General features: G+C 41.1%; 1 protein-coding gene across 1 annotated transcript; it reads left to right on the forward strand.

The window, feature by feature from the left end:
- Window positions 1–2,066: 2,066 nt before the first annotated feature.
- On the forward strand, window positions 2,067–3,410 carry LOC311096549 (SCAN domain-containing protein 3-like; the record flags this gene model as incomplete). The annotated part of the gene is made up of 1 exon (XM_084135745.1): window positions 2,067–3,410. One exon carries the CDS (start codon window positions 2,067–2,069, stop codon window positions 3,408–3,410), a length of 1,344 nt encoding a protein of 447 aa, XP_083991871.1.
- Window positions 3,411–15,866: the final 12,456 nt, after the last annotated feature.

Consider the following 15,866-nt stretch of genomic DNA (forward strand, 5'->3'; position numbering starts at 1 on the left):
CAAAGTGATGGGGAAACTATACTGTCAAAAAGCACCGTCCTTCGGATGAGACGTTAAACCAAGGTCCTGACTCTCATAATTAAAAATCATTTAAAATCCCAGGATGTCCTTCGGAAAAAAGACTAGGGGTTTAATCCTGGCATCCTGACCAAATTTGCCCATTGGCCCTTGTCCATCATGCCCTCCTAATCATTCATCCCCATACATACTGATTGGCTTCATCACTCTGTCACTTCTCCACCATCAAGATGGTGTGTGGTGGACATTCTGGTGCAATATGGCTGCCGTCGCATCATCTAGGTGGTTGAGGAGATCCCCCATCTATGTAAAGCGCTTTGAGTACCCAGAAAAGCGCTATATACATGTAACAAATTATTATTATTATTATTATTATTATTAAAGACTTTCAGTGAATTTAAGGACTCAGAGGAGCCAATTCATGTGTGGAAATTATTCTTCATGCTCCCTCCCAACCATTCTTTCACAATTTGAGCCTGATGGATCTTGACATTGTCATCTTGAAATATGGCCATGTTTAAGAAATGAAAAGCTACACACTCCATCAATTAGGGATAGAAGAACTGTTGTCAAACATATAACATAGAAACATAATAATCTACCTTCAAAGTTCACAACACAAACAAGTACAAAAACGCGCTGCAAATAGAACAGAACACAACGGAAATGTTTCCGCGGAACCCAATAAGTGACGGACCCGGCTGGGACGTGCTTACAGCCATAGATATCATATATAAAGGCTAGATGTCTCGTGCGCGCTGCTGGCCAATGGAGGTCGACGTCCGCACGTGGCGGCCATCTTGCCACAGTGTGCTCGCTCACTCGTTTAATGGTGCATGTACTTTTAAATAACCATAACTTGCTCAATTTTCTACCGATTTTCAAACGGTTTGGTTTGTTAAACGTCAGAGATGTAGTTATGACACTGCATACATATACTGCATATATATGAAAAATTATAACATACATGTTCAAGCATTCTGAATTATAGCCACGTTAATAACTTTTGTAAGAAACCAAACCGTTTGTAAATCCGTCAAGATTTCAGCGAGATAAGAGGATTTGTGTGCATGCTGATCATTCACCTTAATGCACAGCTTCACTGAGACAAGATGGCCGAACGGTGATGCCGGAAGTTACTGCGCCATAAGACATCTAGCGTTTATATCGGGGGTACTCAATAGGCGGACCGCGGTCCGGATCCGGACCCAGACGCAATACAATTTGGACCGAAGCCAAAATCAACATTATAATTTAGTCATGATCCAAGCGAGTTTTCATTGCGTGATTTCACGCCTATATTGTTTTCCTACTAACGTTAGATGTGGTTTATCTATCTTCTGTGTCCAATCCAAAGACACAATCAGGACTCAGCGCTGTAACTGAAATCACCATGACAACTCACTCACTCAACGCTGGCCGCAGCGTCTGTGGATCACGCAGGTTGTGTGTGTCATTCACAACAACGCAAGCGCTAATCCATCTGCTAACGGTAGCCTGTTAACCTGTTTTATTGCTAGTGAAAATCATGGCGTGCTCAAAACCTGACAAGAAGAGAAAAGTCGATTCTGAAAATCGCGAATTTAAGACAGAGTGGACTGACAGTTATGCATTTGTGCTGCCGGTGGGGAGCACAAAACCAATGTGTTTAATTTGCAACGAGACGGTCGCCGTTGTCAAGAGTGGTAACGTGAAACTCAAAGCATGGACACTTTGACCACAATTACCCCCAAAAATCTGAGGTAAGGGCCAGAAAAATCAAACAACTGCAATCATCATACCAAGCAACATGCAGTGTAATAGTTAGATCAGCCACCCAACAAGAGCGTGCAACTGAAGCCTCATTAAGAGTGGCATGGGTCTTAGGAAAGCACAAGAAACCATTCTCTGACTCGGAGATTGTGAAGGAATGCATGAATGAAATAGCAATTGCCCTGTTTGAGGGAACTCAAAAAGATGAAATAATACAAAAAATAAACCAAATATCTTTGTCTGACTCCACTGCTGTAAAGCGAACTGAAGTCCTTACTGATGATTTGCTTGACCAAATGAAGTCTGCAATAAAAAAGGCTAAATGCATTTCAGTGGCTTTGGATGAATCCACAGACAACACAGACAACGCACAACTTCTGGTGTTTGTCAGATTTTTTGATGAAGAGAAGGGAGAATTCTGTGAAGATGTGTTAGGCCTCACAGCCCTCCATGGACACACAAGAGGGGATGATATTTATGAAGCACTGATGCAGATGTTGACAGACAGAGAGATAGATCTGAAGCAAGTTATTTCCATTGCTACTGATGGAGCTCCATGTATGACTGGAAGAGAGAGGGGATTAGTGGCACGCTTGAGAGCTCATCACCCTGACCTCATTGCATATCATTGCATAATCCATCAGATGGTTTTGTGTGCCAGTCTTGGAGAAAAGTATGCAGAGGTCATGACAACAGTAATGAGACTTGTGAACTTTTTGAGGGCATCATCTGCTCTGCAGCATCGCTTGTTGCGCTCATTCCTAACAGAGGTGAATGCCGAATTTGATGATTTGCTCCTCCACAACAATGTCCGGTGGCTTAGTAAAGGCAAGGTACTGGAGCGCTTTTGGACATTACGGAAAGATTTGGAAACCTTTCTGTTGGATCAGAAGAGTGCAAAAGCAAAACAATTTGTGGAATTCATGAAGAATGAAGAAAAAATGGAAATTGTTGCATTTCTATCTGACATCACCTCCCATCTCAATGATCTGAACATGAAGCTCCAGGGCAAAAATAACACAGTGTGTAACCTCACATCAGCTGTCTGTGCCTTTCAGAAGAAACTGGAGCTGTTCAAGTGTGACTTACAGCAGGACCTGCTTCACTTCCCAAAGCTTCTGAATCAAAAAGCAGGAAAACATCATCATCACAATCATGCTGAATTCCTGGACAAGCTGATTGAAAATGTCCAAACTCGCTTTGGAGATTTCCCTGTGGGAAAACAAGTCTTACTATGCATGGAAAATCCATTCCTTGTTAAAAACATTGCAGAATTTTCAACTGAAGCCCTGAAAATCTGCCCATGGGCTAGTGCTGCTTCTCTTCAATCAGAGCTAATTGAGCTTCAGGAAAACCTTGCACTGCAGGAGTCTCTCTGTGACCCTACCACCTTCTGGACTAAGATGGTCGCTGCAGCAGGTGTTCCTTCCTTGCAGAAGATGGCCCTTCAAATTCTCACCATGTTTCCCTCAACATACTGTTGTGAGTCTGCCTTTTCAACCATGAATATGGTGAAAAACAAATACAGAAGCACCCTCAGTAATGAACACTTACATCAGTGCCTCCGCTTGGCCCTCACACCTTTTATGCCCAAGTTTAAAGAACTGGTGGCACAAAAAAGGTGTCACTTTTCACACTAATAAGGCCAGACCACATCACCTTTTGTACATAGTTTGAACGTTTTGGGGGATTTACCACCTTTTTTGTTGGAGTTCTGTTTTTGGATTTTGAACCATCACTGTTCCGGACCCTGGACGTAAGGAAAATTTGGTAAGTGGACCTTTTAGGTTTCTAATTGAGTACCCCTGGTTTATATGATATCTATGCTTACAGCTGTCTACTTTTTATTATTATTTAATTTTTTTTGCAAAACATACAGAGATGACACGTTTATGACATACAACTTTGTATACAATATACAAAATGTATTTACAATATGTTCAATGTCATAAGAATACTAAAAAGAGCAATGAGCTGAAGACTAAAATAAATAAATAATAAAAAAAGAGAGAGAAAAAGAACATGAGGGAAAGACATCAATCTATACATCAGTTACATTGTACACATTTTGTCATGTTATGTTAAAATAAGTTTCATAAGAAATGTTAGAATGCAGCTAGGGTCCAAATATGAGACGGCAAGTTTTAAAGTTGAGACACTCACACACAGATATAACGCATATTTTAAAAACTTTGTTGTATAAAATGTATATTTATTTGCAACAGTTATGTTAACAGCAATAATACTATATTTCTGGTAAGAACAGCTATTCAGCTGATGGACACGCGCTGCGTTGTCATGGGAACATCCCAGGTGAAAATAATGAGGAAATTACGTTGTCTTTCGTTGCTCCCTTCATCAACATAATGGCACACAAGTGCCCCGCTCCCTCCAAAGTGCCCAATTCAAGGGCTCTGTCGTCTGCCCTTTTAAGAGAGTAGGGCATAGGTAAAGCTCACGAGCAATAAGCACGTCCCAGCCGCCCGTCCGTCACTTATTGGGTTCCCCGGAAACATTTCCGTTGTGTTCTGTCCTATTCGCAGCGCGTTTTTGTATTTGTTTGTGTTGTGAACTTTTGCAGAGCGTTTCTGTATTTGGTTGTGTTGTGAGTATTTGGAGCACACATGTGTTGTGAAACTGATGAAGATGTTTTCTTAATTTGCGGGTGTTTTTTCTATTTGCATGTGTTTTCTTCAGTTGCAGCGCGTTGAGCTCTCTCGGCCACCGTAATAATCACTGCAATAATTATCCAATCATAGACTTTTTAGTATTTGCCTATTTAAATCCAAACAGAGACTTTTTTTTGGCCGGGCAGTGAGTGAGTGTGTGTGTGTGTGTGTGTGTGTGTGTGTGTGTAAATACTGTTTATGCCCACTGGAGCATGATCAATTGGGTACGTTTACACTGAATACCTCTAAAGTAAACTAATATTGAAACATAACCAGCTCCTGAGAAAGTAAACTGAAAGTTTAGGTTATCCGTTTCCTTATCAGTAAACTTACCCGGATATAACCTGAGTTCTAGAATGCACCCCTGGCCTTGGAATAATTTTTCACTCTTCTTTGCAAGAACATTCCAGATCGGTTTCAGTATTATTTTTTCTTTAATATTTTTGGCAATAAATATGTCTGTCAAGGTTTGGCGGAGATGATGAGAGGATCTATTTGGAAGAGGTTAGTTTAAAAGAAAACAAAATACCAGGGAAATCAAATCATACATCGACCTGGATGGACAAATATATAAAACTGAGAACTGTAAAACTGGAAGAGCAGGTTGAGGAACAACCACTCCCTGAGAAGACAAAGGATCTTTCTGGAAATTAACATTTGAACTCACTCTTGTGCACCATTTGAGACACAAAGTCTCACCTCAGAATACATCTCTTCCCCCACTCCCCCTCTCTCATGCTGAGATCACTTGAAAATCACCCAAAAATCCATATGGTTTAATGTGAATAATTATCATAGAGTATTATACATGTTTGGTATCATTTTAAATATCTCAGTGCGACTGGTACAAAGGTCTCATTCCCAAATAAGTAAAACAAAAGGAAATAAGGTTTTTAAGAGTTTAGAGATAACTGGCACACAAAGGAAGGTGGTCTCTAGACAAATGGTCTCATACCCCCAAAAGGTGTCAACTCTGAATGTGCACAAAACAACAAAATTTTGAAAGCAAATATAAGTTCACAACACATGGAACCAAGCCACAACACAATGGAAACAAGCCATAACATAACAAAATCAAGCCACAACACAATGGAAACAAGTCACAACACAACAGAGACAAGCCATAACACAACGAAATCAAGCCACAACAAAACGGAAAATAGACATAACAACAAAATCAAGCCACAACACAACGGAAAATAGCCATAACACAACGAAATCAAGCCACAACACAACGAAATCAAGCCACAACCCTAGACTGTAAAACAAATTTGGACGTAGTGTCCGTGACATCACCCGTAGGTTTCTGAAGAGCATTTCTGAAGCCCAAAGTGGGCGGAGCCGGCTGTCGCCATCTTGGTACTGCATCACTCCCAGATAAACGAAAATGGGCAAAAAAATCAGGATTAGCTAGGTGACGTGACGGCTAACAGACAGCAGACAAACAGCTAATAGTGACAGCAGCAGCAATCCACCTGTCACTCAAGTGGCCACGCCCTTAATTATGCAGAACTTTAAGGCTTAATATAATTTAAACGGATGAGTTATAAAAAAATTCACCCCCCTGACAGTTGTCATGAAGGGCAAAATTAGCTATATAGTCCAAAAACACTTTTTGCACCAGGCTGTAAACACTTTTTTTTTCTGCTGTAAAGTTGGGCATTTTTAACATGGGGGCTCTATGGGATTGACTCCCCTTTGGAGCCTGTCTCTAGCGGCCAGTCGATGAATTGCAGTTTAAGTCACTTCCGTGTTGGTTTCAAGAGAGAGACAAGAAGGTTGCCGCTTGGCCACAACACAACGGAAACAAGCCACAACACAACGGAAACAAGCCAGAACACAACAGAAACAAGCCATAACACAACGGAAACTAGCCACAACGCAACGAAATCAAGCCACAACACAACAAAATCAAGCCACAACACAATGGAAACAAGCCTTAACACAACGAAATCAAGCCACAAAGCAATTTAAAAAGCAATCATAAGTTCATTTCACAGCGAAAATGCTCCCGACTCAAAGCGCAGCAAAGTTGTTTTTTTAGGTTTGATATTCACTGCATATTCCCCTAGGCTTCTAAACGCAAAAAAAAAGAAAGAAAAAACTACAAATAAAATCTACAAATTCCAATATAAACGTCCAATCATTCATTCAAATTAATGATATTTACAAAGTTATAGTAAATGCCTAGTGGGCAGACTGACGGTATTTGCATTTGTACTTTGCAACGAAAATATAAATGAACATGCTGTTGCAATTTTAAACTTTACTATTTAACTTTTACACATTATTTTGCTGTAAGCCTTTTGATCTGTTATGGCTATGGAACTCTAGCGGTTACGGTATAAGCTACGGATTGATCGCACTTGTGTCGGAGACTCGTTGTCTATGAAGATATTTTTCCCACACAAAAAAAAACAACTAAAATTACATAGGAACAATGATCCAGTGTTTAACCAGAGTTTTTTTTTTTTTTTTTTTTTTTTTTATGCAGTTACATGAAATCCATTTCATGTGTGTTCCATTCCACATCCGTTTTAAGGCTATTCCACTTAGGCCTACACTATCACAGTTAAAGCCCCGAGATATGCTACTCACGGCGAAGTTCTTTTCTGTTCTTTGTTTAGGGGTAAAAAAAGTTCAAAATACGTGAGCAACGATATAGAACTGTTAATATCTGATGCCGTCCACACTTCTGAGAGTTAGGCTACGGTAAATGAATATGCACATGAAAAATGCTGGGTTGTTTCTTAACCCAGAATGCTGGGTTGAGTCTGTTGGGTAATTTTGTTGTATATTGTATATATAAATATATATTTTAGGTATATTTTTAACTGTGTGATGAAAATGATCATTGTAACAATGCATTGAAGTATACTTTCAAAATACATTATAGTATACTGTACAATAGTAAATTGTACAAAGTATAACTAAGTAATATTTGTTTATTAATGTGCATTTGTTATTGAAGACAAAGTGTGCAATTTGTAGTATTTGGAATTTAAGCCAAAGGTATTACTGAGCATAGCCTATACTTTTTACACTTATGGTAAGTATGTTTATGTTTAGGCTTGTATGTTTCGAAGACACTTGTAATGAATTTGTAATGTGCTTGTAACACAAATAAAGTACACTTTAATATCACTAATCAAGCATGTAATTACTCCATACACAGGCATATACTATAACTTGTCGACTTGCAGTCCCATAGGCATAGCCTATAGGCGTAGCAACGTAAATGTCCATGTTATAACAGATAATGAGGGCTTTAAAACTGCTGTAAGCTACAGTAAATTAAGGAACGCGCTTATACTTTTAAAATGCAAACAAAATGGAAAATAGTGCGGGTATCGAGACATGTTTACAAAAGTTGAACTTTTAACTTGACACAGCATTTTAAAACATGGCGCGAGAAACTGTAAAAGCAGAAGAGATGCAATAACGGTCAAAGATGCTTGTTTAACGCATTAATCTACAGTATGTGTTTAGATCTAAAACAACCTTTTCTCTTTATTTTTTTCATCACCAGGCTAGCTAGGGCGAACAAAGTGCAAGAATGTATATTCAAATCTATATGATTTGACGTTTGTAACGTGAGTGAATGCGTCGGTGCTAAGCAAATTTTTGGTGGGGCTAAGGCCCCAGCAAGCCCCGGTCTCACGCTGCCATGGGACTATGTTATGGTTAATCTCTATTTGTTTTACACAGAAGAAAGAAAGTCATATACATCTGGGGTGGAATGAGGGCGAGTAAATGATCAGAGATTTAAATTTGTGGGTGGAGAATTACTGTACACTGTAGGGGCCCTATTATGCTTTTTCATATTTTTTACTTTAGTTAGTGTGTAATGTTGCTGTTTCAGCATAAAAAAGATCACTCCAGGTCACTCCAAGGTGAGATAGGCTATTTTATGTAACAGAATCCACTTTACAAGAACTACAATGAATGGAGCGTTTGGAATACAACTCGATTTTTCAAGCTTTATGAAGCCATAATGTTACTCAGTTAAATAATAAAGGACAAGGTCTGGAAGAGTTGCTATGCCAAAGAGACGCTGTGTTTTTCCACAACTTATTTGTTTGACCTTCCTAAGGCTCACAAACTTAAGAGTGGTTAAAATGTATTAAACATTCCTAAACATTATAATCCCAACGTTTATCTGTTTAAATGTTTATCGCATTTTACAGAGAACAGCTTCCAGCAAACTAAGAGAGTACAATGCAGGCTACGCACAAAAGCTTTTCCTGAAATGGAGCAGAACACACTTTGTCGGGACAATCTATTGTTTGTGGATCACAATTTGTAAACTATGTCTTATTATTTGTGGTTACGTTTTCTATTAACAGTTATAATTGTAAGTTGCTTGCCTGCTAGCCAAAAGTGTTGATATAGTTGTTTACTGTAGCTTTTGTAAGCTCTCACTTATAAGGCAGCTCACCGGCCCTTAGCTAAATAAACAATGTTGTTGTGATTTATTACTGTAACAGTGTTCAGTAAGTAGGGAAGGAAGAGGCAGGGTTGGCTTGTCGAGACTGTCTGTATTTATTCAAAATAAACAAAAGAACAAAACAAAGTCACGCACACGGCGCTGCAGCATTCAAACTCAGTCCAATAAATCCGTTGTAAATAACCATAAGTATATTTTGTTACAGAAAAGGTGATTGTCTTTTATTTTGAAATTTTTTGTATTGAAATGGTTGACTTCCGGTCTTAAGCTACGCGCTTTTGTTTTCTTTTTGAATGCGCGCTCCCAAGCTAGCACAGTTTATAGCATATAGCTTGTTATCCCAAATACGGCAATAACTTCGACACGGAGACCTGGTAAACGTCGAATTTCATACTTGCAGCCCCTCCGAAGAGGCAAAAGGTGTGTTAATTAAATCAGTTGAGATATGAGCATTTTGTCTATTAATATGTTCGTTTTTGCACAAATGTAAGACACCATGTGAATGTGAACAATGTTAGCTGATCAGTTACGTTTCGTATACATTTCAGCTCTTACGTTGGTGATATGGTGAATGGATTAAGGTTCATAAAGGATTAAACATCATAAAACCATCAGTAAAAGTCTCATCCTTGTTCGGGGGGCATGCTACTAGTGATGTGACATTTGAACCGAGGCGTCGGAGCTTGTGTCGAGAAAAAATGGGCGTGCTACAGTAAGAGCTTCACCTCAGTGTGCTACATCGAGCGGCCTGTGAATTCTAAGGACAACGGCAACAGCACAGGCAGCGAGCTACAACAACACGGAAAATGGACGGCATTGAAGAGCAAACACGTAAGCTACAAACCGAAATCAATGAAACGAGAGCTTTATTACATCAAGGAGATAAAGAGAGCATGTCAAGGCAGGAATTAAAGGACGATATTGACCGCAAAGAAAAACAATTAGCTGAACTCCATAAAATGGAGGCTGCGACCGAGTTATCATTACCCAGGCGTTCAGAGCGACCTAGTGTGTTAACGGAGAAAATGCTAGCCTACCAAAAAGACGAACTGATTAAAAAGGACAAAAAACTGTCTCTATGAACAATGGAAAGGGCTAATCAGAACATCCAGAGAAAGCCTAAAGACTGACTTATCAGAGCACAGGTTGTGTGCAATGGCTGATGACATTGAAAAAGGTTTGAACAACATGATGAAGGTGTACAGTGAAATAAGGGAGCGTACTATGCCATCCTCTGACAAGACGCAAAATGGACTCTCGTGAAGCAGTAACTAAGGACATTATGAAAATACTTAATGAACAAATAACAGCGATAGACGGTGATTTTGAAGCAGATAGATAAAGGCAACGCCTTCATCAGGTACTGTCACACCAGTACGCCCGCTCCATCTACGGTACCGCCTCTCAGTCTAATGTCGGTAAGCAGTCGGACACTTCAAGCATCGCAGCCAAAAGGATTGATGCAGCTGCGGAGTTGGCTGCAAAGGAAGCAGAATATAAAATTGTGCAGGAGGAAATTAAACAAAAGGAAAAAATTAAAGATATAGAATCTGAACTTGAGCGTTTAAAGGCAGAAAGGGAAATGCAAGCTGCTCGCGCAAAACTTGAGATCTACGACAGAGAAATTAACATGGATATGGATAATCCACAAATACAACCGAATAATATGCCTTTCTCTGTTGACCACCAATCTGTTAATGAAGCACCAGCTCTCTCTAGTGGCTTACCACCATTAATGCCACAAAACAATGTGTCTATCCATATGTCAAATCACACGGTGAACAATCAAAACCCTCAAATTGTCACTCAAGCACCTCCCACAGACATTTCCCAGTTGGCCCAAGCAATTCAAAACAGTATAGCCCAGGGTTCACCAATCTCGGTCCTGGAGGGCCGCTGTCCTGCAGAGTTTAGCTCCAACCCCAATTAAACACACCTGAACCAGCGAATCAAGGTCTCACTAGGCATACTAGAAACTTTCAAACAGGTGTGTTGGAGCTGGTTGGAGCTAAACTCTGCAGGACAGCGGCCCTCCAGGACCGAGATTGGTGAACCCTGGTATAGCCATAAACAGAATCCCAGTGCCAATGCCCACAGTGTTCAGCGGAGATCCAATTAACTACATTGAATGGAAGGCTTCATTCTCTTCACTTGTGAACTGCAAAGGCATCTCACCTGCTGATAAACTTCACTTGCTCAAAAGGTACGTCACAGGCCCAGCACAAAAATGTCTTGAGGGCACATTCTATCACAGTGATGAAGAGGCATTCTGTCAGGAACTTGAAGAGAGAAGTCAAACGCAGAGGATCCGTGCAACAGTTTATTAGGCACAACAGAAAATCCAATAAACATCCAACGTGTGAAGTGACACACACATGAACAGAGAGCTGGTGTAACAACTCCAGAGCCGTCTGTACAGAAGCCTGCAGACACAGGCTGTGGAGACCACCTCAGGTGCAATGCCCAAACGGAAGTGGAACGAGACTGAGGATAGCGGGCACACGGCCAGCTGAAAGACTCGTCGTCTAGGTGTCCTGAGCACAGCAGCGGAAGAAGGTAAAAGACAAGATACAAAGATACACAGCACAGGTACAACCGTACATGAACAATAACACAAAATAGCACTGACAACAAGGGGCAGACACAGCAGAGAATATAAGGGAGGAAGGGAAAAAGTGACTGGTGAGGGCAATCAGCTTGTGATCTGCACACGCCAGCACTGAAGAATCAGCGCTGATTGCCCAGGTCACGAGCTGCAGAAAATGACAGGACAACACAGACAACAGGGAAGCCGATGAAGCACCCTGAACCGTGACACATACAAGGATGCATGGCAAAAGCTTGACCAACATTATGGACCACGTTTTGTTGTCCAAAGAGCTTTCAGAGACAAACTGTCCAAAATGGCCTAAAATAAGTTTAAAGGATGCAGAAGGATTAAGGACATTTTCAGACTTTCTAAATGCATGTCTCCAAGCCACACCATATGTAAAAGGCCTAGAGATACTAAGTGACTGTGAGGAAAATCAAAAGATGCTGCAGAAAGTTCCTGACTGGCTGGCAGCCCGTTGGAATCGCCAGGTCACAGTTACACTTATGGACGGCAAGGATTTTCCATCTTTTAAGGACTTTGCACAATTTGTGGCAGTCGAAGCAGAGATCGCATGCAACCCGGTCAATTCTTCATATGCTCTTCACTCATGCTGCTCATCCTACGAGAAAAGGACCACAAAGGACTTTAAACCAAACAGATCCACACAAGTCTTCACAATGCAAACCACGGTACAAAACAACAAGGCAAGGACAAGCAACACAAAATTAAAGGTACCCTGCATGTTTTGCAAAGATGAAAAACACCAGTTGTCAAAGTGTCCTAACTTTTCAGATCAGCCCTTAGAGGAGAAGCGCACATATGTTAAGGACAATAAACTGTGCTATGGATGCTTAAAGGTAGGCCATAACGCCAAAGATTGTTGCCATCGCCACACTTGTGACATTTGCAAAGGAAGGCATCTCACTTGTCTGCACAATGACAATCACAAGGCATATGAAAGGTCTCGCAGCTCTGGCAACACCGCTCCAAGCACTAAATGAAATGAAACCGCGGCAGTCACAGCTCTCAACGTCACTAAGGTGGGTGAGTCAAGTAGCACATCCATGATCATTCCTGTATGGGTGTCTACGGTTCAGAGCCCGTCTAAAGAGCAATTAGTTTACGCACTATTAGACACACAAAGTGACAGCACATTTGTCTGTGAAGAATTAAGCAACCAGCTACGAGCAGACACTCTAAACTAAAGTTAAAACTAACTACCATGCTGGGTGTTCACTCTATTGTTAAGAGTCACAGAGTATCTGGTCTGCGTGTGAGAGGTTATGACTCAGACATTTGCATCGACCTACCCCCCTCATATACCAAATACTTTATTCCAGTTAACTATGACAACATACCCACTAGTGACACAGCAAAACAATGGCCCCACCTGACAGAAATTGCTGATAAGATACCACCTCTTCTGAGTTGTGGACTCCTTATCGGATTTAACTGTCCCAGAACTTTAGCTCCAAGACAAGTTCTACTAGGAGAAGGTGAGGAGCCATATGCCATCCACACAGACCTAGGGTGGAGTATCGTTGGAGGCTCCACACCAGCGCTCAATGAAACTCAGTCAAGTTTGTGTCATAGAATCACAATAAAGGAATTACCCCCTGTAACTCCCATGGACGTGATTACTGTGCTAGAGTCAGATTTTAAGGACACAAAGGCAAGCAACAAAACAGTCTCATAAGAGGATCTCATCTTTTTGAACAAGCTCAAGGAGGGAATAAGGAAAAAATGAAAAAGGACACTGTGAGATGCCTCTACCATTCAGACAAAGGTCACACTTACCCAACAACAGAAAGCTTGCTGAAATCAGACTCGAACACTTAAAGCGAAAGTTCCACAAAGATGACCCATTTTGGGGTGAAAAGTTCATTTATCACCCCAAAAAGCCCACTAAACTTCGTGTTGTGTTCGATTGTTCAGCCAAACACAATGGAACAAGTCTAAACGATCATCTTCTCCAAGGGCCAGACCTGATTAACAATCTAACAGGCATCCTCCTACGGTTCAGACAACATCCTATTGCTATTGTGCGATATAGAGAAGATGTTCCACCAGTTTCACGTCCAGTGATGCGACAGAGATTACCTGAGTTTTCTGTGGTGGAAAAACGGCAACACAGAGACACAGCCACGGGTATACAGAATGAAGGTACATCTTTTCGGTGCGACATCATCTCCAGGGTGTGCAAATTACGGATTAAAGTATTTAGCTAAAGAACACTGTCACACACATCCTGTAGGATCTGAGTTCATGGAAAAGGACTTTTATGTGGACGACGGAGTCACAAGCACAGACACAGTTGAAAAGGCAATACAGCTCGCACAAGAGGCCACAGAGATATGCAAGCAAGGAGGGCTCTGTCTACACAAATTTATCTCAAATAGCCCTGCTGTTCTACAAAGCATCCCTCCATCTGAATGTGCAGTAGAGACAAAAACAAAGGACTTAACATTCAAAGACATGCCACAAGAAAGGGCCTTACTGTGCATTCAATGCGAATAGTGTGTCAAATTCGCGTCTAGTTGGACGCTTGAACATTTTGAATCCATTTGCGCGTCCAGAGCGAAATTGACGCGCGTAAAAAGCAAAAGTTTGAAGCGAAATTGACGCGCGTCTGAGGCGAAATCCGCTTCTTGTGGGCGGGGCAAGTGCTAGGCGGTTGTCTGTTTGCAAAATGGCTGATGTTGATCGAGCATTCGAGAGAGAGAGTTACCGCTCTGTATTTGTTTTGGAAAGCAGAACAGCGGCATAGGGGTCATCATCACCATACTTGGGTCCACCGAGACCCTCCGGAGGCGTACCCAGTTTGGCGAGTTTCACCATTTGCTCCAGGAGCTGCGCCTGGATGACGGCCGCTATCAGCGCTGCTTCCGCCTGTCCCGCGCCCAGTTTGATGACCTGTTGTCCCGCATCGGAGCGAGGATCACCCTCACCCACATAATCTGTCATTTATTTTTGTATTGATGATAAATGGAGCCAACCTCCAAAAGTAATTAACCTGTCCTGTGATTTATTTTCTTTCTCACACAACACTGTCCAGACACAAACTATGTTCTTTATACACTAAAGCAGTGGTTCCCAAACCTGTCCTGCCGGCACCCCAACACTGCACATTTTCTTTGTCTCCCTAATCAAACACACCTGATTCAACTCATCAGCTCATTAACCCATGTGATAATGAGCTGATGAGTTGAATCAGGTGTGTTTGATTAGGGAGACAAAGAAACGTGCAGTGTTGGGGTGCCGGCAGGACAGGTTTGGGAACCACTGCACTAAAGTATATTGGTTGTCTTTACATTAGAATAATAATGTTTCATATAATCTGGATTTAGATATGGAATAAATAGCATTCAATACAAAATGATTATGTCTCATTATTGTATAAATCAAGTTTTTATGTGATAAAAGATTTACTTTGTTTTTAGTTCACCACGTGACAGCAGCAAGCAGGCTCCTGATTGGTTAACGAGGCGCGAACTGACGCCAAAGTTCAGATTTTTCAACTTGGGCGTCAGACGCGAATTCGCGTCAAACGCGTGAATGCACAAAAAGCACCAAATAAAATCATTCGCGTCTAACGCACCAGGCGCGAATGAGGCGAATTCGCGTCTACCGCGCCGCGCTAAACGCCTCATTCACGCCGCAGGACTTCCAGACGCGCGTAAACGCGTCTTTGCATTGACTTAACATTGAAATCACTCGCGCCAGACGCTCTATTCGCGTTTGGTGTGAACGCACCATTAGGCATCCAATGGAACGTTGAAAGGGACTGTTTCAGATTTTACAACACTTTAAAAGTCCAACCAGCAACACGTAGAGGCATCTTATCTACTGTTGCATCCACTTACTGTAACTACAGAAGGCCGAAAACAACATAAACGGTATGGACTTTTATTCACTTGCTTTTGCTCCCGCGCCATTCACATTGACTTTTCCACTGACACATTCATTAAAGGGGTGGTATAATGCCCTTTTCACAAGATGTAAAATAAGTATTTGATGTCCCCAGAGTGTGTATGCGAAGTTTCAGCTCAAAATACCCCACAGATATTTTTATATAGCATGTTAAAATTGTCACTTTTTGAGGGTGAGGAAAAACGCGTAGTCTCTACCAGCCGTTTGTTGTAGTCCTTAAAAAGCAATTTCTTTAAAAGCAAATAAAGAAATCTACCTGCTATTCCGATCATTTTTAAAGGGACACTTCACCCATTTGCATTAAGCTTTGTATTGTTAGAAACCCAGTCATATATTATAATAAACGTGGATTTTTCATTCATTTTTCACTGAGATGGGAGAAATAAGGATTTAAGTGTTTTACTTCCTGCTTATTATGACGTAAAAATCATCATTTTGCGTCATAATAAGCAGGAAG

The sequence above is a fragment of the Abramis brama genome (assembly GCF_963993115.1).
Source record: "Abramis brama genome assembly, chromosome: 14".
NCBI classification, from domain to species: domain Eukaryota; kingdom Metazoa; phylum Chordata; class Actinopteri; order Cypriniformes; family Leuciscidae; genus Abramis; species Abramis brama.